The sequence below is a fragment of the Triturus cristatus genome, chromosome 4_1 (assembly GCF_964204655.1).
Source record: "Triturus cristatus chromosome 4_1, aTriCri1.1, whole genome shotgun sequence".
In the NCBI taxonomy this organism is placed as follows: Eukaryota; Metazoa; Chordata; class Amphibia; order Caudata; family Salamandridae; genus Triturus; species Triturus cristatus.
The window spans coordinates 1,294,202,374-1,294,227,948 of record NC_140585.1 but is presented as its reverse complement, the minus strand read 5'-3'; the positions used below and the strand labels follow the sequence as shown (position 1 = coordinate 1,294,227,948).

Below are 25,575 nucleotides of genomic sequence, written 5' to 3'. Positions count from 1 at the left end.
AATTCCATTTTTTTTCGCAGTCGCGCACTCAAAGTGTACACCTAGAAAAGTCATGAAGGATCCGCATATGGTGTGCGACGGCTGCGTGTTTTTCAGTTACATCATATACATTTAATATCACGTGATATGCGCGATTGGTATGCGACCAGTCTGCGACTCCTGCTCCCGCGCATTCGCGACACATGCGCATTACGGTACAAGATGTTTGCGCGCTTGCAGGTCCCACGTGACATCATATACGTGCTGGGGCGTGCTGGGTGCGCGACTCCCGCAAAAAAAAATTATGTTCCAAAATTATATGTATGTGTCTTTAATATACATATTAAGGCAAGAGATTATGTAAGATATTCATCAAAATAATATATTTGTACTTATAAGAAACTTATATTATTTTTAAATATGTTTTCGCGAAGTCGGGTGCGTGCGTCGTGAGTGCAGAAAACCAGGTCAGCAGAGCTGCTGTAGAGCCAGAGAACCAGGTCAGCAGAGCTGCTCTAGAGCCTAAGAACTAGGTCAGCAGAGCTGCTCTAGAGTCAGAGAACCAGGTCAGCAGAGCTGCTGTAGAGCCAGAGAAACCAGGTCAGCAGAGCTGCTTTAGAGGGAGAGAACCAGGTCAGCAGAGCTGCTTTAGAGCCAGAGAACCAGGCCAGCAGATCTGCTTTAGAGCCAGAGAACCAGGTTAGCAGAGCTGCTTTAGAGCCAGAGAACCAGGTCAGCAGAGCTACTCTAGAGCCAGAGAACCAAATCAGCAGAGCTGCTTTAGAGCCATAGAACCAGGTCAGCAGAGCTGCTTTAGAGCCAGAGAACCAGGTCAGTAGAGCTTCTCTAGAGCCCAAGAACCAGGTCAACAGAGCTGCTCTAGAGCCAGAGAACCAGGTCAGCAGAGCTGCTGCAGAGCCAGAGAAACCAGGTCAGTAGAGCTGCTTTAGAGGGAGAGAACCAGGTCAGAAGAGCTTCTATAGAGCCGGAGAACCATGTCAGCAGAACTGCTTCAGAGCCATAGAACTGGGTCAACGGAGCTGCTTTAGAGCCAGAGAACCAGGTCTGCAGAGTTGTTGTAGAGCCAGAGAACTAGATCAGCAGAGCTGCTCTGTAGCATAAGAACTAGGTCAGCAGAGCTGCTCTAGAGCCAGAGAACCAGGTCAGCAGACCTGCTGTAGAGCCAGAGAACCCAGGTCAGCAGAGCTGCTTTAGAGAGAGAGAACCAGGTCAGCAGAGCTGCTTTAGAGCCAGAGAACCAGGTCAGCAGAGCTGCTCTAGCTGACACTGTCTGACTGACACTGACTGACTGACACTGTCTGACTGACACTGACTGACTGACACTGACTGACTGACACTGACTGACACTGATTGACACTGACTGACACTGATTGACTGGCACTGACTGACTGACACTGATTGACTGACACTGACTGACTCATACTGATTGACTGACACTGACTGACACTGATTGACTGACACTGACTGACTGACTGACACTGACTGACTGACATTGACTGACATTGACTGACACTGACTGACTACTCTCTACTACTCTACTACTGACTCTCTACTACTCTCTACTACTCTCTCTACTACTCACTCTCTACTACTCTCTACTACTCACTCTCTACTACTCTACTACTCTCTACTACTCACTCTCTACTACTCTACTACTCACTCTCTACTACTCTACTACTCACTCTCTACTACTCACTGGCTACTACTCTCTACTACTCACTCTCTACTACTCACTCTCTCCTACTCACTCTCTACTACTCTCTACTACTCACTCTCTACTACTCTCTACTATTCACTCTCTACTACTCACTCTCTACTACTCACTCTCTACTACTCACTCTACTACTTTCTAGTACTCTCTACCACTCTCTACTACTCTACTACTCACTCTCTACCACTCTCTACTACTCACTCGCTACTACTCTCTACTACACTCTCTACTACTCTCTCTCTCTACTACTCTCTACTACTATTCACTCTCTACTACTCACTCTCTACTTCTCTCTACTACTCACTCTACTACTCTCTGCTGCTCTCTAGCACTCACTCTCTACTACTCTACTACTCTCTCTCTACTACTCACTCTCTTCTACTCTCTCTACTACTCTCTACTACTCTCTACTACTCACTCGTTACTACTCACTCTCTACTACTCTCTACTACTCTCTCTCTACTACTCACTCTCTACTATTCACTCTCTACTATTCACTCTCTACTACTCACTCTCTACTACTCGCTCTCTACTACTCACTCTCCACTACTCACTCTCTACTACTCGCTCTCTACTACTCTCTACTACTCACTCTCTACTACTCACTCTTTTCTACTCTCTACTACTCTCTCTGCTACTCACTCTCTACTACTCACTCTCTACTACTCTACTACTCGCTACTACTCGCTCTACTACTCACTCTCTACTATTCTCTACTACTCACTCTACTACTCTCTCCCACTACTACTCACTCTCTACTACTCTCTCTCTACTACTCACTCTCTACTACTCACTCTACTACTCTATACTACTCACTCTGTACTACTCTCTCTCTCTACTACTCTCTACTACTACTCTCTACTATTCTCTACAACTCAATCTACTACTCTCTGCTGCTCTCTAGCACTCACTCTCTACTACTCTACTACTCTCTCTCTACTACTCACTCTCTACTACTCTCTCTCTACTACTCTCTACTACTCTCTACTAATCACTCTCTACTACTTACTCTCTACTACTCACTCTACTACTCTCTACTACTCACTCTCTACTACTCTCTCTCTACTACTCACTCTCTACTATTCACTCTCTACTACTCACTCTCTACTACTCGCTCTCCACTACTCACTCTCTACTACTCACTCTCTACTACTCTCTACTACTCTCTCTGCTACTCACTCTCTACTACTCACTCTCTACTACTCACTCTCTACTACTCTACTACTCTCTACTACTCGCTCTACTACTCACTCTCTACTATTCCCTACTACTCACTCTACTACTCTCTCCTACTCTCTACCACTCACTCTCTACTACTCTACTACTCACTCTCTACTACTTTCTCTCTACTACTCACTCTCTACTACTCACTCTACTACTCACTCTACTACTCTATACTACTCACTCTGTACTACTCTCTACTGCTCACTCTGTACTACTCACTCTCTACTACTCGCTCTCTACTACTCTCTACTGCTCACTCTCCACTACTGATTCTCTACTACTCACTCTCAACTACTCTCTACTACTCACTCTACTACTCACTCTCTACTACTCTACTACTCTCTCTACTTCTCACTCTCTACTACTCTCTCTACTACTCACTCTCTACTACTCACTCTCTACTACTCACTCTCTACTACACACTCTCTACTACTTGCTCTCTGCTACTCGCTCTCTACTACTCTCTAGTACTCACTCTAATACTCAATCTCTACTACTCTCTACTACTCACTCTCTACTACTCCACTACTCTCTACTACTCACTCTCTACTACTCACGCTCTACTACTCACGCTCTACTACTCACGCTCTACTACTCTACTACTCTCTACTACTCTCTCTCTACTACTCTCTCTCTACTACTCACTCTCTACTACTCACTCTCTACTACTCACTCTCTACTACTCACTCTCTACTACTATCTACTACTCACTCTCTACTACTCACTCTCTACTACTCTCTACTACTCACTCTCTACTACTCTCTCTACTACTCTCTACTACTCACTCTGCTACTCACTCTCTACTACTCTCTACTATTCTTTACAACTCAATCTACTACTCTCTGCTGCTCTCTAGCACTCACTCTCTACTACTCTACTACTCTCTCTCTACTACTCACTCTCTACTACTCTCTCTCTACTACTCTCTACTACTCTCTACTAATCACTCTCTACTACTTACTCTCTACTACTCACTCTACTACTCTCTACTACTCACTCTCTACTACTCTCTCTCTACTACTCACTCTCTACTATTCACTCTCTACTACTCACTCTCTACTACTCGCTCTCCACTACTCACTCTCTACTACTCACTCTCTACTACTCTCTACTACTCTCTCTGCTACTCACTCTCTACTACTCACTCTCTACTACTCACTCTCTACTACTCTACTACTCTCTACTACTCGCTCTACTACTCACTCTCTACTATTCCCTACTACTCACTCTACTACTCTCTCCTACTCTTTACCACTCACTCTCTACTACTCTACTACTCACTCTCTACTACTTTCTCTCTACTACTCACTCTCTACTACTCACTCTACTACTCACTCTACTACTCTATACTACTCACTCTGTACTACTCTCTACTGCTCACTCTGTACTACTCACTCTCTACTACTCGCTCTCTACTACTCTCTACTGCTCACTCTCCACTACTGATTCTCTACTACTCACTCTCAACTACTCTCTACTACTCACTCTACTACTCACTCTCTACTACTCTACTACTCTCTCTACTTCTCACTCTCTACTACTCTCTCTACTACTCACTCTCTACTACTCACTCTCTACTACTCACTCTCTACTACACACTCTCTACTACTTGCTCTCTGCTACTCGCTCTCTACTACTCTCTAGTACTCACTCTAATACTCAATCTCTACTACTCTCTACTACTCACTCTCTACTACTCCACTACTCTCTACTACTCACTCTCTACTACTCACGCTCTACTACTCACGCTCTACTACTCACGCTCTACTACTCTACTACTCTCTACTACTCTCTCTCTACTACTCTCTCTCTACTACTCACTCTCTACTACTCACTCTCTACTACTCACTCTCTACTACTCACTCTCTACTACTATCTACTACTCACTCTCTACTACTCACTCTCTACTACTCTCTACTACTCACTCTCTACTACTCTCTCTACTACTCACTCTCTACTACTCACTCTCTACTACTCACTCTCTACTATTCTCTACTACTCACTCTTTACTACTCTCTACTACTCACTCTCTAATACTCACTCTCTACTACTCACTCTACTACTCTCTACTACTCACTCTACTACTCTCTACTACTCACTCTTTGATACTTTCTCTACTACTCTCTACTACTCACTCTCTACTCTCTATTACTCGCTCTCTACTCTCTACCTCTCTACCCCTCTCTCTCTACTATTCTATACCTCTCTACCTCTACACCTCTACCTATACACCTCTACCTATACACCTCTATCTCTCTACCTCTCTGTACATGCACACATATTAACATATATATATGCATATATATATGCATATTCATTTATATATGTATATGTATATATATATATACATATATAAACATATAATCTACATATCTATATAAATATAAATTCATGCAAACATATACATATACATATATGCATACATATGCATGGTATGTATATGACATTTTGAAAAACACTAATAAAAGCAAAGCTAAAAAGCCACCTAATTATAAACAGAATTGCTTTAACTTAAACGAGGGCGAGACCTATTGCATTTTCAATGCTTGTTTACTTTTGTTCCATCAAGAAGGCATTCAGATGTGACACATTTGCCATAAATTCTGAATGGTAGCACTCTAGTTCCTCATTAGATCACTGTAGCAAAGCTACTGCTCACCATGGAAGTCTACTGCTGGTATTCAAAGTGCATGTTTCAGTCTGCATGTCAGAACTTTTTAATGGAATAGAAGAGGATTTGAGAAGTCAAAACGTGCCCTAAGTTTTCTTTCTGCAGCACTAATCATAATTTCTATGGCAAAATGAACCCCCTCATTTTGTTCCTTTGCAAATTAAATGTTTTAAATGTTACCACTTTATTCCAATCAAGATGGCTTCAGGTGTGCCATACCTTTGTCATAATTAAGACTGTTAGCGCTCTAGTTGTTCTTTAAAACACTCTGGGATTTCTGTCATTGGGCTATACTTGGGCTACATCTCGTGATATTTGTGCTACATTTGGGCTCTTTTGTCTCTGGTGGCCATCTTGGGAACCTTTTTATGAAGATTCCTAATTTCCTCATTTACTGCAGTCTCCTCAGTAGGCATCCTGTCAGTTTTTTACTTTGATTCAATGAAGAAGGCATTCAGATGTGTCACACATTTGCCATAAATTCAGAATGTTAGCACTCTAGTCGCTCATTAGATCACTGTAGTAAAACTACTGCTCACCAGGGAAGTCTGCTGCTGGTATTGAAAGTGCATGTTTCAGTCTGCATGTCAGAATTCTTTAATGAAATAGAAGAGGATTTGTGAAGTCACTCAAAATGTGCCCTAATTTTTCTTTCTGCAGCACTAATCATACATTCTATGGCAAAATGAACCCTCTCATTTTGTTCCTTTTTAAATTAAATGTTTTAAATGTTACCACTTTATTCCAATCAAGATGGCTTCAGGTGTGCCATACCTTTGTCATAAGTAAGACTGTTAGCGCTCTAGTTGTTCTTTGGAACACTCTGGGAAGCTGCAGTAGAACACAAAGGAATCAAGTGACAGTCTCTGCCCTTGTTGGATGTTCATGTTTTACTGAGAATGTCAGACTTCATTCTCACATGACTGAGAAAGATAATGTGAATTTACAGAAAATATGCTCTCAGTTTAGCTTATAGATCACCTTCCAAACCTCTGTGGGAAAAGCATGTGAAAATAGTTTTCTCTCAAACATGATTCATGATATCCCAGCAGAAGGCTTTTTCACATGGTAAAATCACCTTAGAACATACCACAATTCCTAAAATGAGTATGGTACCATCAACAAATGATTTATAATGTAACTAAAGTCTTAAAACCTTCTATTAACTGCATTGCTTTTTAATGAGGTGTTATCATGTATATTGGTCCCAAGATGGCTGCCAACACTTCTTGGATGAAGTGCTGACAGCCAATCAGATCTCACAATGAGATGTGTGGTTAGGCTCCGCTCAGATATGTATATGATTTTACTTTTGATTTTCACAGGAACTACTGAACGGATTTACACCATATATGCAAAAGGCACATGCCTGACCTGAGGACTACCTCTTTGCCAAATTTCAAGTAATTCTGTTCAGCCGTTCGGGCTGTACCTTCGACTAAAGGTCCTATGGGAAAATGCATGGGGAAAACGTGTTTTGGGACCCCCCTTTTTTCTCAGCCCCCACTTGACGAATCACCCCATTAGTTTTGAAAATTTCACGAACATAAGTCAACCGGCGCCAAAGTTATTCAAAATAGAATTTTCAGATTTCCTATGGAAACTAGGTTGTAACTATAACTATCTACTGGCGACCGCCAGTAGATAATATATATATCGTGAACAAGGCAGCGCGAGTCTGCTGAAACGCGTTGATGTTATACCTCGTTTGTTGAAAATAAAGACCGAGTGCCCATTCTTTCACCGGAGTGCTGGATGTTTATTTCCTAGAAGGAATATACCCATAGTTGGAGATATATATATATATATATATATATATATATATATATATATGAGGGAGAGGGGCAACACGGCCCATCTCCCTGGACCGATTTTGGTCCTGGGCCCTCCATCTCCTGGGGCATAGCCCTATTTCCCTAGGTGACCTGGAGCCTATCCAGGGTACCCAGTGTGCATCTTAGAGACACCCCACAGTCCCAGTCGGCTCCCCCTCCTGCGGGAACCGGCATTGCTCTTGCACACAGGAAGCTGCTGTATATGTAGCTCACTGTGTGCAAGAACAAAAGTTTCATCTATTTCCCTGCTTACATTTATGCAGGCAGGGAAAGAGATGAAACCTCAGCTTCCTGCAGGTTGGAGCACTTTGGCAGCTTCCGTCCGCTGGAACCGAAGTGTTTGCTTTTGCTTGGTGTGAGGTGTCAAAGCTTCAGCCAAGCAAAAGCAAATAGCTATGTCCCAAGGGTGGGCACCCTAGAAAATAGCTGGAGCCAGCCCTGGGAGGGGGCTGCCCCCAGGGACATCATGGCTCCAGGAAGGGGTTTGTGCGGCCCCCTCCTTCTCTGTGCATGGGCCTGCCCCAAGGAGGAGTTGGTTCATGGAGTCATATATGGCCCAGGAGGGGGGCCGCATGCAAATTTGGATTCCCTTTTATATCTCGCGAATTACTGAACATATTTACACCACATATCATAAAAAGCACAATCTGCTGACCAAAAGCTAGCATTCTGCCAAATTTGGTGTCTTTCTGGCCAGCGGTTCAGGCTGCAGCCATGTCTAAAACGTCAACGGGAATTAAAATGGGAAACACACTATTTGACCCCCTCCCTTTTTCTCGCCCCCCACTTGACAAATCACTCTGAAACTTTCCATGCAGAACAAGAATTACCGGCACACTTTTTCGGGAATATTTTGTGAAGATTCATCAAACAGCTCCAAAGATATAGGCAAGGTAAAAAATGAATTTTTTATGGAAACATGATCCTACTTGCGACCGGCAGTAGGAACTATATATAAGCATACACATGTATGTGTGTGTGTATGTATATATATATATATATATTGATGAAAATTCCAACGCACTTGATCCACAAAGGAACACTCGCACTCCAAGGTTCGTTATTCAACAGAAAGTTTTATTGGCTTCACTGGCCATTTTAGTTTGTGAAATATTCACGCCATTCCCCCCACTTTAATGCTATATATATGTATATATATATATATATATATATATATATATATATATATATATATATATTATCTACTGGCGGTCGCCAGTAGATAGTTATAGTTACAAACCTAGTTTCCATAGGAAATCTCAAAATTCTATTTTGAATAACTTTGGCGCCGGTTGACGAATCCTCGCGAAATTTTCAAAACTAATGGGGCGCTCCGTTCAGCTCCTACCCTGAAAGTGTCGGGGTGATTCGTCAAGCGGGGGCCGAGAAAAAAGGGGGGACCCAAAACGCGTTTTACCCATGCATTTTTCCATAGGACCTTTAGACACAGCTACAGCCCGAACGGCTGAACAGAGTTACATGAAATTTGGTGTAAATCTGTTCAGTATTTCCTGAGAAAATAGCATTTAAAAGCATATCAATATCTAAACGCGCGCACCGTGTGCGCACTGTGCGCGCACCCTGCCGTGCGCGAGCGCAATTCTGATTGGTTGTTAGATGTCGGTAAACATTCGAATCGGTCGAAACCAGGAAGTGTCGGCCGCCATTTTGTCTCTCGCAGTCTGAGGGGGTGAAAAAAAAAAGGTGGAGAACGTGAAAAGGGGGCAGAGTGGACAGTTCCTGACCCCCTAGCCTTGGTCATGGGGTCACAGAAGGACCCCCAAAGGAGAAAAACATTTTTTTTTTTTTTAAATCGGGAGGTGCGCGCACTCAGCGCGCACGGCACGGACTATGACCCGTGGGTGCTCGGTGCGCGAAGCGCATCGAGTGCCCACAGAGCGCGCACGGTGCGCGAAGCGAACCGTGCGCGCAGGTTGATGACGTCAGATATTACATCACTGATGACATATGTGTCTTTATGAAAAATAAATATTTGTAATATATGTATAGCTAAAGATTAATGGATGAAGACATGGGTAAATAAGTGTCTAAATACAGTGATGTAATATCTGACGTCATCAGCAGAGGATTGCGGTCGCGTGAGTTATAGTTGCCTGAACTAACTATAACGGGGGAATTTCATTGGTTTTTTACGAGTGAAATGTCCAGCTAACTATAACATGTGTGAAACCTATGGTTTTTTAAGTGAATTTGCAAGGTTTTTTAAATGCTAATTCGTAACTATAACGTGTGTGAAACCTATGGTTTTTTCAGTAAATATATATATATATATATATATATAAAAGTTGCCTTATACTGGGTGTTCACTTGTAACTGGATAAAGCTTCATTTCCTAAATATCAGCTGATTATTTTGCAAGTGCATTAAATGGAAATTGATGTCCTGTCTCATTTTTAATGTTACTGGTAAAGGGTATAAGTGGCAGAGTAACATTGTAGCTATCTGCAAATCGAGTGGTTGGTTGAATGGTGACTTCTTGTAGCCTTCATAATTATTAACAAATTGCATGGTACCACTGAAACACTTGTTTTTTAAAGGCATATTTTGTAAAACAGCCAAATCGGTGAATGTTTTTTTAAAATTTAAATTGTCCCTGTAAGCACATGGGGACTACATTTAGTTGGTGGCGTGTTTTCTTTTTTTCCTTTTCTGTTTGTGGCATACGCATGCAGTAAAAAAGAAAACAAAAAATGTAACTATTACACACATGCCAAGGCCAGATCTGTTGGCTTTGACAATGCTTGATTTCCATGGGTCTGAGTTGCAGTATCTGTGAGTGGCCATATGTGGTGCTATACTTACTCCAGTGCTGGTCTGAAGTACATTTACTACTGTTGTGTGACCGATGTTTACTGCAGTAACTTGTTGTTTTGGAATGGCAATGACTTTACTCATGCGGAGGTATTTATATAATAGCAGGTCCCACCAAATCCATCTTTACTTCTCCCAAAACCCTTCCTTACTCCTCTTGAAACCTTTCCATTCAGTAGAAGGTGTTCCTTATGTTCCCATCAGCTTCCCCTCTCCCTCCCACATATATACATACATTGTAGGCATGTGTGCCCAGATCTCTGCACGCTGATTTGCGAATAGCATTTTGTAGTATGTGAGCAGTACTACTATAGTATTGCTTTATCTACCACAAATTACAGTTTATGTTGAGCTCAGTGACTTCCTCAGGTTTCATAAAGAAACCAAATCAGGAGAGGCCCAAAACATGTGTGAAGATAATTACATGGATATCATCTGATTTTGCTTAATTTAGTTGAGCAGAATATTGCTTTTCACAGCTTAGGTGTATTCTCTTGCATACCGTACCTGGAGGGTTAGTTTTGTATTGATCTACAAGAACTAAGGACAAAGCGCCTTTTCGCATACCCAACTTTTGCCTTTCCCCAAAGTCAACCATGAAAGCACTGGAAACTTCTTGAGTAGCCTCTCAGGGTGTCATAATTGTAGCTTTTTCGCGAAATTCTGTGAAAATTGGAATTACAATTCATTACTTTGTGTTGGGTTTAGGAGGGGGGGTGCGATTAGGTGCCACTAGGATGTGTGACAAACGGGGATGTTCTACAGATAGACACGGACACGATGATCACTGGTGCGGACCGGAAGTCCCGAGCGACTCCGGTTCCTTTATTTAAAGCCTTCTGGCCACGCCTGGCCAGAAGGTGATACAAAGTGTGGATAAGGTTCCGGTCTGGGGTCCCTCTCACTCAGAGCGGCTAACAACTAGACCGCTACACTTTGCAAGGGGAAAAGTCCCAGGAAGGGCAAAAGTTTGAGTAATAGAGACAGATAAAAGAAAATCCTAGTTTTCGAAAGGTAAGATGTTATTGAACTTTGAAGGATGAACAGTATTTAATGTCTTAGGAAGTGAAAGCTAAAAATTAGATAAGTTGCAGTGTAACATCGACATAGATGCAGTTGACAAATCGGAAGAGGTTATATCTGAAAATACGGTTGGAGAGATATAAAACAGGGGCAACAAACAGACCCTTTGGAACCCCATAGAGAATTGGATAAGAAAAAGTATTGGAGTCAGAACAGGAAACTAGTAAGACTATTGACGAGCTAAGACAACAGAGAGAACTAAGCACAACTGGCCCAGGGGAAGGTAGCAAGAAGGATAGAGTGGCTCACTGTGTCAAAAACTAAAAAAAGGTCAAGTACTATGATTAGAGAAGTTAGTTTAGAAACAACAACTATTGCAATCAGATAGGTACAAAAATCAGCCAAGGGCACCAACACACCTTGCACAAACCGTGCTGTGGTCTGATTATATGTTGTGGATAATGTATCTTTCTCTCAAAATTATCTGTTGAAGGTTATTTCCTCACACAGCTGTGGCTTAAGTCCATCTGTTGGGAACTGCCTTTTCCTCACACAAGCTAAATTCAATTGTCATTGCAAAAATACCCCGTTTGAGTTGCGTTCACTTTCATACCACTTATTTTCATATATCTGCCACTAAGTTTGCTTTCTTGTGCCATTTGAATACTAGGTAGTTGTTATTTTTCAAATTGCGCTCTCAATTTTCAGTAAGTTGTTTCTCCAATATGTTTTTACTTTTTGTGATTATAAAGCTCTTGGAAATCTCAGAAAGATGTAAACAGTGCCTCTCTAGAGCACCATGCAACTATTGCCGCCACTAATTTTCTTCTAGTAGCTCAACTGAACAAGCATTGGTAAATACATTAGGTTTTGCCTATGTGGTTAATAATAAGCAGTTTTTTATTGTAAGTTGTAGCTTGGTGAGCAGTTGTGTAATATAAGCTACTGAAACTTTGTTAAAGTGTTATGACTTATAATTACAATAACCTACTGGAAATAACAGGCAGTGAGCAGGCTGCTACACAATTTACTGTGTTTAACAAGGGAAGGGGACATGGTTAAAGGCTTCGCAAGTAATGCATGGATGACAGATGGATCAGGGAACACACTTGTAGCAAGGTTGGCATAGAAGGGATGTGTTGGCTGCATGTGATGGAATGATATTTCATCGCTATTAAGTGTCATATTAGGGAGACAAGTGCATCAATGTTGCAAGTATGTCAGTCCAACGACCGCTTGAATCAGGTTGAGTGTAAATGTTTAAGGATTCCCAGATGCAGAGATTGGTGTGCGTTTTGATGATGTTGGTGGTAGTGTTAAGGAAGCCATCTACAAATGTCCTGAGATTTGAAGGAGGCCTTTAAATCATGAGGAATGAGCATGTGATAGTTTGGGTAAGTAAGTAGCTGACAAAGAAATATTCGAGAGTGGCAAGCTTGTGCTCATTAAGGAGTGCTGAAAAACAACTGCTAGTGCTTGTCCAGTCTTCTTGGGGTGAGCATTCTCTGTGTGGGTGTAAAATTCTCTGAAGTATGAGTAATGGATCATCACCGAGCCAGGTTTCAGTAATGAAGGTTGGTAGACCCAGTTCAGGTGATTCTTATTCACAGGTCATGCGCATATAGAAGGCAGCTCTGCTGTGGGTTGTGAGGGTTATGGGAGGGGGACTGAGGGTGAGGTAGGGTGTTTAGTAGGCCAGGAGGCTGAAGGGGAAGAGCAAAAGGAGGGGGAGTGTGGTCAGGCCCTTCGCAGGAATGGTTATGTGTATTCCTAGGATGGCGCTAGGTTGTGCACAATATAACATGTTTAGGGAATGGAGCCAGCGGTCAAGGGTGTAATGAACAAAAGATAAGAAAGGCCTCTAAGTAGTTCAGGTGCTTCAGATCAGAACAGATAAGACCAAGGGAAGCACCCAGAGCAGCCCCTCGGAGGTTGAGAATGAGGTTCTGTAAACAGAAAAAAAACCAATCAAGAATCACACAAAAAAAAAAACAAAGAAAGGGTGTAGAGAGCAACAAAAAAGAGAGTAAGGGGAGAAAGAAATGTGGGAAAAATTTAGTATCATTAAATTAAAGAAATCATCACATTAGCTTTCCCGTTTCATGTTAGGCAGTGCTGCACACAACAATTTGGGGCAAAAGTAGAATGTGGAACTCAAAAGTAGTCTTCAGCAGTGGCCATCAATAGAGCTGAAACAACTTTCTGAGTGAGGGGGAAGGCTGTTGGATCTCTCCAAAGGAGTTTAGAAACGGTCATTGTTCTAAGGGTAGCTGAGTATCATTTTGACTATAGATATTTAACAGTATTTTAATGGAAGAGAGAAAAAAGGAGGGGGCGAAAGGAAGAAAAAGCTCACATAATACGCTTGAGGTTCTCATTCCAATGAACAGCCATGATTAACTTGTGACAACAACATGCTCCAATTCCGTATAGTGAGGGCAAAAGACAGAGGCACATCTTGGGTAGACTAGTCTGTAATAAGGTGAGTCTCCACATGTGAGAAGCATGCAGAAAGGTGAGGTATCAATAAATGAACAATTGTGAAAAAAACTGTGATTACTACTATAATCTCTCAAACATATTGAGCGATGTAGCGTGGCACCACGATCGTCCAAAGCCCGGGGAACCAGTCTTCTCAGTCGAGGGCTTCAAAATCAGATTTCTGAAAAGTGAATCACTAAATTAGCCAATATGTCGGTAACCAACATGATATTAGAAGCTCATAGGGAAAAATTAGGCCCTGCACAGACAATACAGGTGGTTGCCAGAGCCCATTCACCAACCTTAAGGACACCAGCTGGCTACCTATAGCAACCATTCGCTGTCAATGAATGAGCAAAGAACAATGTCCAGGATCAAGGGCCAGTGACACGCAGAATCTGTGCAAACAACCAAAATGAAGAAATCAATAAGGAGGAATATAAAAGTCATACAATTACTGCTCCCGTCCCAAGTATTAGGGTGAAATCCTAACAATCAGTGCTGTCAAGGGTGCGTAGGCTTTATATAAACAAAGGAAGGGAGGGAATTGGGGAAAATCAAAAGGAGGGCAATTATAGCTGTGGGCTTTGGAGCTGGGGAACCAGGTTCAAGTCTTGGTATCGGCCCAAAATCCTGTGAGACTGGGCAAGTCACTTAATATCCCTATGCCTACCAAAAATGATTGTATGCTTGGTAAATGGTGTTCATATAAAGCGTTCCAATATATTCAGGTCGTGTTTAAGCTATATAAAACTGCAAATAAAAAATGTAAACACAAAAATGCTGCGCCTACTCAATATATTAGGACGAACTACATGCCAAGGTACCACGCACAACGTAGAAGGTCATTACAGTGTACTATGTCCAAAGCTACTACTGCTCCATCGAAACAATCAAAAGTGAGGAAAATAGAATCAATAAGTGGAGCGGATATAGCGCTGTACACGACAATCACAAGAAATGCTGCACCTGCGCAACGTAAGCCAAATGTACCGCAGAAATTATTAATGGACTGCATATGGTGCCACAAGCAATTACCTCATCCTAGCTGAGACAGGAGTAAATTAAGGTATTCCCTACAAGAAACACACAAGAGGTCTAGTGGCCATTCCTAACGAAAAACCCACAGCGCCACGTATGTAGTGGCTGACAATAAAGCTTACCATGGTGCACCATGCGGGAACTGGGGGAGCGAGCATTTAACTGATGTGAGGGTGGCATGCAAATAAAAAGGTATCGAAATCAACGCGGGACTAGAACGTGAAGGCCCACCAAGGCAATCCCAGTTATGTGGGGGCCATATTGGAGATAGGTGATAGTAGGGCAAAGTGCATATTTCAAAGGGTAAACCATATACAAAAATTCTGGTATCGGTGTAAAACTCAAATAGGAATGAGGTAGAACATAGTGCATTTACCAATCTTGTGAAAAAAAAACCATTTAAGAGTAAAGCAAATAAATGGGCATTGCAAAAAGAAATATGTAAACAAATGCACACAAAGTAAGCTGTAACACGTTACCCGTGATAGTAAAAGGTGTGCAGCGTTAACAAAAAAAAGTCGTTCGAAGCACCAACGTGGATGGGGATAAGTAGTTAGGCTATGGGAAACTGATAAGAGAGACACGAAAGGGAGAACAGCTTACATCCAGTAGAAAATGAGGACAGCAAACTGGCAAGCACACAGACCAATCAGAAGTGAAGGTGGGATGTAAGTCCCTTTTAAGATATATTAAACACAATCGATTTCACAAGCGCTCTGCAGTCAAAACCTAAAACTGCTTTCACCCTATTAACACTGTTCCATCTCATTTAACTGTTTTCACACAGAGTAGCTGCTACACTTCAAATCTAGATGTTTGTTTAGGTGAGCGAAGTTTCTTGTAATTCCCATTGTTGAGTTTCACCATTTTTCATAATTTTCCTTTCTTCTAGTTCGCTTTTTCACAGACTTTTTGTCCTGGGGGACTGGTTCAAACAGAATATGTCTAACAGGACAAGCAAAACTGATGTGTGTTATGGCCACTCTCCCACCGGTATCCCATGTGATTTTTGTTTGGCAGTTATGGCATTACATACAATTTTCATGCAGAGGACCAGTGAAATGCATTTGTGCAACAAGTGTAAATTTTACAACTATGCATATTACGCCAAGACAAAAAAGACACAATTTTTATATCTTAACAATATTTTTGCTCAATTTCCATTAAAACTTGATGTTTTGTGAACACTGATTTACATTAATACATCGGTGGTTTGCGTTGCCCGAATTGGTTCAACTAGTCCTGTATGGGGCTTTCTGAAATGAAAAAGCAAAGTATCAAGTTTAGAAAAGAAGTGAAATATATTTTTTTAAACTTCATAATAAACAAGTCATCGTAATTGTTTTTCAAATAAAACTAGTATAGAGTATTTAGCAGTTTCATTAATTTTATTCAAATTTTCCAAAGTTCACAAATAATTTAGGCATAATCTCACACAGAGAGAAACCCAGTACAGAGGAAATATCTTAGAATGAATCAACTGTAAGAAGCCACCATATGTATGCCTCCTACATTTCTTCCTCCTCACATATGCTCGTAGTTAGTTGTTTAAGATTCTGCTTGAAAGACAACACTATTTGCATCGTGACGATGACTCTACTTCATGTATTGTAAGGCTCTAACTGGGAACGCTTCTTGCAGTTAAGAATTTAATGTTACACTTTGATCTACACTTTGATCATCTTTCTGTCTTTTGTCTTGTACAGTGCATCGCGTGAAGAAGTTGCCTGTTGGGGTGAATCCTTTGACAAACTACTCTCCAGCAAAGGTCAGTAATATCTTTCATTTCTGTGAAGGGGAATTTATGCTGGTCTATTCCTTGTGAAAACATTAAACTGTAATCCACAGCCAGGGCCAAGCTTTTGGGTGATGCGAGCGGTGCCACTGCACTGGGTGCAAGGTCAGGGTGCGCCATTTGTGCTCTAAAATCAGCTCCAGTCGCATTTCCGAAAAGCCTGCACTGTTAAACACTGTTGTCCTTCTTTATTTTCCACGATGTTAATCTTCATAGAAATGGAAGAGAGCTAACAGTGTTAAATAGATCACGAGGCATGCTTATGCCCACCCATGCGCAGTGTTGCCAGATTGGCCTATTTCCAACACAAATGGGTGATATTTTTCCCATTTGTGTGCGAAAAAAAACAAATTGTGGGCAGCTACTTTTTGGGTGTATATTAGCCCGTTGTGCTAATTTTTTAAGCTGGGGTGGCGCCTCAGCAGTGTCGGCATCACCACGGCACTATCACCATTGGCAGCCAGCCCTGAGCGAATGCACAATGAAGCGTGCAGCATGACTGGGCCTAATTGGCCAGTGTGTGTACGTGCAACCGCACTGCGCGCACCATCTGAGGATGCAATACTAGCACTACCTGAGGATGCAAACTAGCTTGTTTGGGTCCCAGGGCCGTCAATAATGCAAACATTATTGTCTCGAGCCTGCCCTGTGTCAGTGAAAGTCACGCTGAGTAGGAGTGCTATGGAGTAGTCAGTGTCAAGGCAAGGTCTGGTTGGCCTAAACTGGAGCCTGCTTCTGTTGCGCGTGAGATCCCTAGGTGCCCAGCAGGTTTATTAAAGTAAGATTAGTGGTTGAAGTGACCACTTCTCCTGATCTGCTACTGTCAGCTGCCCTCCTCTTTCCCTTTTTTCCTCTCTTTCTGTCTCTCGATTCCTGCTCCTTACTTACTGAAAAGTGTGACTTCAATAAATGTCTCTTACCCTCTGTTTCCTCTACATTCCTTCATTCGTTCCCCTGTGAAATGGATCCAAAACAGAAAGAAACCTTTTTGCTTAGTGTTTTGTAGACTGTTTACTCTTGTGATGTTGGGTAAAACAAACTAATGTGTGCTTAACCACCGTAATATTAAAGGCTCTGTGTTCTAGGCACCTTGCATATGAACATAAAAAGTTAGCAAGGACTTTGCCCGACCCGCTGGCAGTGATATCCCTGTAGTGGCGGAGTCCTGGCCCGGTCATTGAAGAATGTAAGTTTTTTAACCTTGTGCTAACCGTGAGGCTCCCCGGTTGTATCCTGGTACACTTGTTCCGTGTTTCCTATTACTCGACAGGCACAGCTTTGATTAGTGTTCTCACCATCCACTGCCGTTTGTCACCTGCTTCGTATCCGAGAGGCACGATCTATGCAGTTAAGGGCGTGGGTAAAAACATTAACTTAAATCCTTTGTTTTCCATGGTGTACCATTTGACCAGTCATTATTTGAGTGCCTTTCTCTTGAGTTTTCTGCTACAGCATCCAAACATATCACACAACTATCAACATGTGGCTAACACAAGGCAGGCCTAATGAGTTTGCTAATGCTTGTTAGTAGTATCAGATACATAGTGATTTCATTGGGAATAAATTGAATTGTAAATATTTCGATTCTGAAAATATGAGATTAAATAAAACATTACTAAGTCTGTGGAATGGTTAGTGGACACTCCGACCACTACTCTTACCTTAATAAACCTGCTGGTGTGACCAAGCCACTTGGAAGACCACTAACCATTCCACTTCTCCTGCTCCGACACTGTCATCTGCCCCCGTCTTTCTTCCTCTTATTCTATTTCCCTCTCTTTCTGTCTCTCTCTCTCGCTGCTCCTCTCTTGCTGAAAACTGTGAGTACAATAAACATCTGTACCCTCTGTTTCCTCTATTTTCCTTTATTTGTTCCCCCGTGAAATGGATCTACAAATGAAAGAAACACTTTTGCTGGAAATGTCTTATGCTGACATTTTGCTGTTCCAAAGTGCACCTTTGGGACGAATAGAAAAAAAGGTTTAAAATACAAAAAATAAATAACTAACTAAATAAAGCATGACAGAGCAACCACAAAGTGACCAGCTTGGTTTTATTCACCCCCAAACACATTAGTTCCAATTTACAAAGTTTGCCAGTTAAGTGCTACTTTCGTTTTCTTGTCTTTCTTTGAACAGTATTGCTTTCCCTGGGTGGGGAAGTGACCATTCTTGGAGGTATTGCAATACCTGGTTGATAATTGGACTCATCAAAACTAGACTGAATCCACCCTTCCAAATAGGATGAGTATGATACACAAGTATAATAATCTGTGCTCAACCTTGGCGAGTTTGGCACCAGCAGTCAGGCTTATCCTCAGGGCCTAAGTGTAAAGTATTGGCACAATAACACCCTTGCAACATACTGCATACGCCACAAAAATACTCAACACTGTATCTACAAAAACCTGGTCTTTGTATTAGACATACATCAAAATTAAACGAGATACACAATGTATATACACTTTACATTTAAATGCAATTGTTGAAATTTCCCATTGAAATCAAAATGAGATGCACATTGCATATACACTTTACAGTTAAATGCAATTGTAAAACTTTCCAATTAAAAGAATGGTCAAGCTATCACAGGTTTTTGACTATGCTTCGTGATCCAGCTCCTCAGTCACTCAACTACACCAGCCAACAATACATGTTGCCCCTGCTGGGGCTCCATTGACTAAACAGTTGGAACCACCTAAAATGGAAAGAAACAGTTACTTAGATTTGTCCATCCAGATTCAGACTCCAGGTACCCGGCGGCACCTGCATGAGGATGGGATCGCTATCCCCTCCATAGACAAAAGGCTATGACCCAGGAAGCTGGCATGCTTCCAAGTCTGGAGAAATGTTTCCCCTCAGGCAGAGGTGCGAGCTGCTACACCTCCCAAAAGCCAGCCGTAGGTGCTCATAAGGCACGACGGAACCCCTCAGGCCACGTTGCGATGTTATCCACAACAAAGTACCTTTTGGCATGGGTCCAGGAAAAGGGAGCTAGAGACCTTGGACAGAGGCAGCGATGTCAGGCACTGTTCTCCTCCTGATCTTGAGGTTGAAGACAGTCACAGCTCCCAGCTCGGGTCCCTCAACTCCCCTCGGACACCTCAGGCTCCGGAGTGCAAGCTAACACAGGTCCCCGGTTGCAAGCACGAGTGCCTCTGACTCTGCAAGCTTCCCCCACACTCCTCGAGCTCCTCACATCCCATCACCTCAGGTGGCTGCTGATCTTTACGAGCACACTCCTCTGCACAGTGTAATGACAGAATATGTAAGAATGGTCCTTGTCCCAACAGACTATCACTTCCACCCATGTCCGCCGCACCCTTCACAGTCCTTTTGATCTCCTGGAAACTGTGAATTCCTTTGTGTCCATGGGATCTCGTGAGCAGAAGGCCAGCTAACCAACCCTTGGAGAGTACTTAGGGACCCGGGCCACAACAGCTTGCACTTAGCTGCAGACCAGCAAAGTCCAGGCAAAATCCAGCAAGTGATAGTCCCCTTCCTGGAGCACAACAAGCACCAGGCCACCACAAGTGTGTGGATAATCTAGTTGCAGTCCCTCCTGCTGTAATGATTCCTCGTGTCAATGTCCCAGCATCGAACTGGCGTAGTATGGTTCCAAATCCAAAAGCGTCTCTACTTTCGGAGGCCAGAGCCCCAGTAGTTATACCCATGTTGGCCTTTGAAAATATTCCCACTGTGACGTTTCAACATACCTAATGTCGGATCCACTCACACTAACAGAGAGGATTCACCATTATGAACTCATCGATATCAAACACTATACCGCTACTATCTTGCCCATAGAAAATACTGCTCAGTAGCCTTTCCCTACATTTCCCCATGCAAATCCAATGCGAGAAGCAAGCCCGTTGTATCAAACACACCACCCAGTGACAATCACAACCCTTGCATTTAATGTACACACGTACATGCCCTACCTATTCCCAACACCACACCCTGTCACCAGGGAGAACTCCTAAAAGTAATAGGCATTGAGAACCTTGGCACATAGCTTTTTAAATGCAAAGCTGAGTAACATCAACCTGCGCACACAGGCCTCACCATGGCAAACCTGTGGCACAATCAATGGGTTACCTCTGTGGATCGCACAAGTGCTGTATGCCCACGGAGGAGTATTCGAGGTGCATGCCCTGGATATATGTCTTACCCCTAGACAAGGGACTTACAGCTAACTTGAATCAGCCAGTCTTGTATACACCAATCACCAGTATGTATATCATCAGTACTGCGCGTTGGCACTGAATTGCAGTGTCAAATGCACTGAATGTCCTAAGCCAGCAAAACAAGGTCAAAAAAGGAGGTCAGCAGTCAAAAAGGTCAGGGCAGACCATGCCGAAAGAGGGCCAGGTCTAACAGCTATGCATACTTACCTTCACAATATTTTCATCCTCGATATTCTTGACCCAGTATTTTGTCCCATGATTTTTGGGGTTCCGATATTCTGTTTAAACACCCCACACCCAGATGTGCAAATTGACCTATTTTATTCCCAGTGGATTGGGATCCCACTAACCCTAGCTGCACACATGTAGGAGGTAACCAAGCTAGCTGGTGAACCTATTGCTTACCTACATGTCAGTGATTCAGTGGAGTAATCACTTGATATCTGTAAACAAAGCCAAGAAGAAGACATCAATCCAGTAATCCTTGCCCTTCGATTTGCCTCATTTTGATCCGCTTCAATTTCTGTTTGTTATTATCCTAAGCCTAATATATCCAAAGATGATGTACCCCTGGATGTCGGCTCTGCTTATCCTTGTGTCTTTCCACTTTTTGCCTATCTTTCCTCACAGCTGCATTCTTAGTTATTTTTGTAACTACCTTTATTCCACAGAACGTCCTATTCTTTCCTTGTTCCAGGTTCTCCTTGTGACCCTCCATTTTTTATATTTGTTTCTTCCATAATTTCTTTCAATTAGTCCTTTCTTTTTATTTTTTGTTTCATTATAATAATCGTTTTCTACTATTTCTTTTCCCACTATTTATAAATCATCAGTCATCAATAATAAGACCCCCAGTGAGGCACTAAATGGTTTAGTTTGTTTCTAGAAAACAGATCACAAAAATTCATAGTGAGCCAATCATTATCTGCTTCATCCAGAAATAGTATCTGAGTTCTACAGGGCTCAACACTTTTCCCTGCTCTTTTCAATCTTTATGTAGAACCACTAACAGAAATCCGACAACAGGCAAACATCTCCTTCCACATGTATGCAGACGATACACAGCTTTATATCAAGATCACATCGATAGAAGAGATAGTCATCATGAACCAGGCACTAAGAGAACCATCCATTGGCTAACTAATAATCACCTCAAGCTTAACCCACATAAAACAGAATTCCTTCTGATCTCCCCCCAGAAAAGCGCTACGAATATCTTGGAGTGGACCAAGCTGATCACTGCGCTTAACTGCACTTGTAGACTCAACCAAGTCCCTTGGAATTATGCTAGACATAAACCTGAACATGCTAACTCACATTAACACGATGGCAAAAAACTCCAGTTTCCATCTAAGCTACCTTAGAAAACTGAAACCTTTCATAAATAACTCAGACCTTAAAACAGCAGTCCAGGCATTGGTCATATCAAGGATCAAATACGGTTGCACAACTCTAGCCAAGCTTCCCAAGATTTCAACAGCACCCCTAAAAGCTTGTCTCAATGTGGCCACAAGACTTATAATGGGCTCCAGAAAATTTGACCACATCACCCCTCACTTGAAAGCACTCAACTGGCTGCCTTACGAACCAAGAATACAACTAACAAGCATTTGCAATGCAAATAGGTCTCGCATTTGTGAGTTAGAGCTATTGACGTTGTAAATGGCAATTTCTTTTTCACCTACATGTTTTATTTTTGGAGTGAATGTATGTAGTGTGCAAAATCCCTTGGAAAAGTCCTGCACTTCGTAATAAATATATTGAAAAAGACGCAGTGTGGATTGTGACAACAATTGCTTGGCACGTACCTCATGGGTGAAGTGTTGCCACACATGCACACTGTGGTGCTTTAACCCCTTCGCCGCGGCGCGAATTCCACCGCGGCGCTGGGGGGGTTTGGGGGCAGTGCAGCACCGCCGTGCTCGTGACGGAACCACTCCGTCATGAGTCACGGGCGAGCTGTGCTCATGACGGAGTGGTTCCGTCACGACTCCGCCCACTGCGCTAATCGCCCGCACAGGCGGGGAATTAGCGCCGCGTGGGCGGAGCGGCCGCCAGCGGCCGCGGCATGACGGAACCATTCCGTCATGAGCACACGGCGCCCGTGGCTCATGACGGAGTGGTTCCGTCATGAGCACGGAACGGGTTAATGATGCAAAACTCATTAATAAAAGTAGTGCTTACAGACTAAACAACGCGATAGGGATCGGAGCATGTGAATCTGAATCCCGGCTTCTCCTTCATTTTCTGGACTATTTGACTCACTATCCTGCGTCTTGGTTATCGCCAAACACTGGGAGGCAATGAAGTTGGCCAATGGGGCCGGGGCATGGGGGCTTCGGGGGTACATGAAAATGTATTCATTGCCTAGTTGTCAAAGGTCGCCCGGTGCTATTAGTTAAAAGAGTGCAGATTTCATTAAGATATTAGGAGTTCTTTACTCGCATCTATGAGGAAATTGACATTAACTAAACAAAATGCCAGAATGCTTGTCAGTTTTCACAGTGTTTTAGACAGTACTGGTTGCTTAGTTTCATTGCATTCATTTTTGTATTTACTCTTTTACACAGCATCCAAAGTAGGTTACCTAACCCCAAAGCCCTGAGTTGTTAAATGACCCATAGAAGGGAGTCTTTTACAGTTGAGCAAATGTGTCCAAATGTAGTTTTGGTACTGCCACGGAATGATCAGCCAATGAGGTACTCGATGAGCAGTTATTTAACTACACGTTCAAAACGTACGGTATTGTGGCTGTTGTTTGTTTGTACCCAACCACCTCTTTGAATGTGTTTATTAACACAGAGGTTCATCTACCAGACAGTGATCACAGAGGGGCGACTAAAGCACAGAACAAAATGTATTCATTTATCCTGAGTGTGAAGGCACCCGGAAGGCTTAGGTGCCCGCCCGGAGAAGCTAGGGATCCTAGCGCTTCTAGAGACTCTGCCGTGCTCCTCTGCAACAGCAGGGCACAGCTCAGAATCTGCTGCTTCTGCTAAGAATAGGTGAGGGGGATGAGGTTGGGGCATGCGGGAGTTGCTGGCAGATTTCCAGGTTATTGAAAGAGATGATTCTGACATGCGGCAATGGAGACTGATTTTGTCTGTTTGTCTGCACCAGTCTATTTTTCTACCATCTACCGGGCTCACTGTCATGTATCCATTTATCTCTCTTTGTTAGAGGTGCGCCAGCCAATATATTAATTAGCAGGTAGAGCCAGCCGGAGAAGAGCCAAGCGTATACAAGCCAGCGGGCGAGACGTGAAAATGATCGTCATGTTAATCATACAGTAAACATGATGTAAATGTGCGATAATGTCTCTTCAGAATTCACAAAAGTGCCTTTCTTTAGCGCGTCACCTCAGTACACAAGATTATAGCACTGAATTGAGAGGAAGTTATTAAAAGTGCTTGTTTTAAGCATGAGATAAAACACTGCCGCTCCTCCTGCCCGACAACAATGCCATTTGTGAACTAAGAGGCGTCAGTTGCCATGCATTCCCCGAATGTTGCCTAGAGTCTTATTATATTTAGAGTAACATTAAAATCTAGTTCATTAAACAAGAGAATTTTTTGTACAGCACGCTTCTTGAACGAGCATATTTCAAGGTGGTAATAATAAAGATGAAAACAGAAGTGCCGGCAGGCAAGAAAACACAAACGAGAGTGGGGGGCAGGAGAGGTTGAAAAGTCACAGACTGAGGGAGGGGGCGATGGGGTGGGGAGACAGGGAAGAAAATAGTGTTAGGAGTAAAGTGGCCAATAGCCATGGAAGCATACAAATGAAGAATGAGGAGGGACTAACAAACCTCAAACCAATTGGAAGGCAGCATTTAAGAGAAAAGCCAATGGGCAGAGAGTGGGAGGAGCTTCCACGAAGCTTCCACACCACAGTATATACTGCATGCTTTGCAAAGCGATTGCAGCGCATGCGCGCTGCAACGCTAGGCGAGACCTAAAAATGGCATGTATCACTCACGAAGCGGTACATTACAAAACACCAATGTACCTAACCCAGAAAATCGCACTATCAGGAGGATGCTGAGTTTCCTTCAGTCAAGGAGTTCTATTACAGAAACCGGCCCTCTTCCGAAAGAAAATAACTTATGACCGAGCCTTCTCTGGTGCAGCACCAAGAATTTGGAATGCAGTCCCCTGTAACATAAGAAAAAGTTTGTCCATTTCTGCTTTCAAAAATGAAGCCAAATCCTTTTTTATGAGCAAATTCCTTCCTTAATTTAAGGAGACTTTTTCTCACACATATGCTAACACACAGGGTCACCTAACCTTTATGTTGGGCTGGTATTTATGAGTGAAAACGCACAAATGTTTCCTTCTACAAATCAATGTATAGTTACTCAGAATCTGATAGCACAACTGTTGCTAGCAATTTGGTGTACACTGATTATTTCTACGAATTCACATATTGTAAGTGTTGTTTCAAGTTTAAAGACATGTAAATGTAAAGCGCTCTGGTACCCTTTCTTAGGGTCATGTTTGCACTATATAAAACACCAAAAATAAATAAATAAAAATAAGTATGAGGTACCATTTTTCTTAGAATTCATTAGTTTATTTGCATAATGATGCTTTCATAGGAATATCTAACCCCTGAATGAGTGTAGAAAAACATTTTCTTTCTGAATGAATTCCTGGGAAGAGTGGAGGGGAAAGGCAGACCTGGTATTCTCGAAAGCCGCAGATTGGAGAATTTGATTGCTTACCAATAAGTAATAAGGTGACGATTAGGGAGGTTGAACATGGAAATGGATTGTAA

At 42.5% G+C, this 25,575-nt stretch overlaps 1 protein-coding gene across 2 annotated transcripts in view; it reads left to right on the top strand.

Moving 5' to 3' along the window:
* RGS18 (regulator of G protein signaling 18) overlaps positions 1 to 25,575 on the top strand; it is a 245,221-nt gene that overhangs the window by 170,516 nt on the left and 49,130 nt on the right. For both annotated transcript variants that reach the window (XM_085654807.1, XM_085654806.1), the window contains one exon: positions 16,525 to 16,586. In XM_085654807.1, the coding sequence (XP_085510933.1) occupies positions 16,525 to 16,586 (62 nt within the window). The remainder of the gene's footprint in view (positions 1 to 16,524; positions 16,587 to 25,575) is intronic.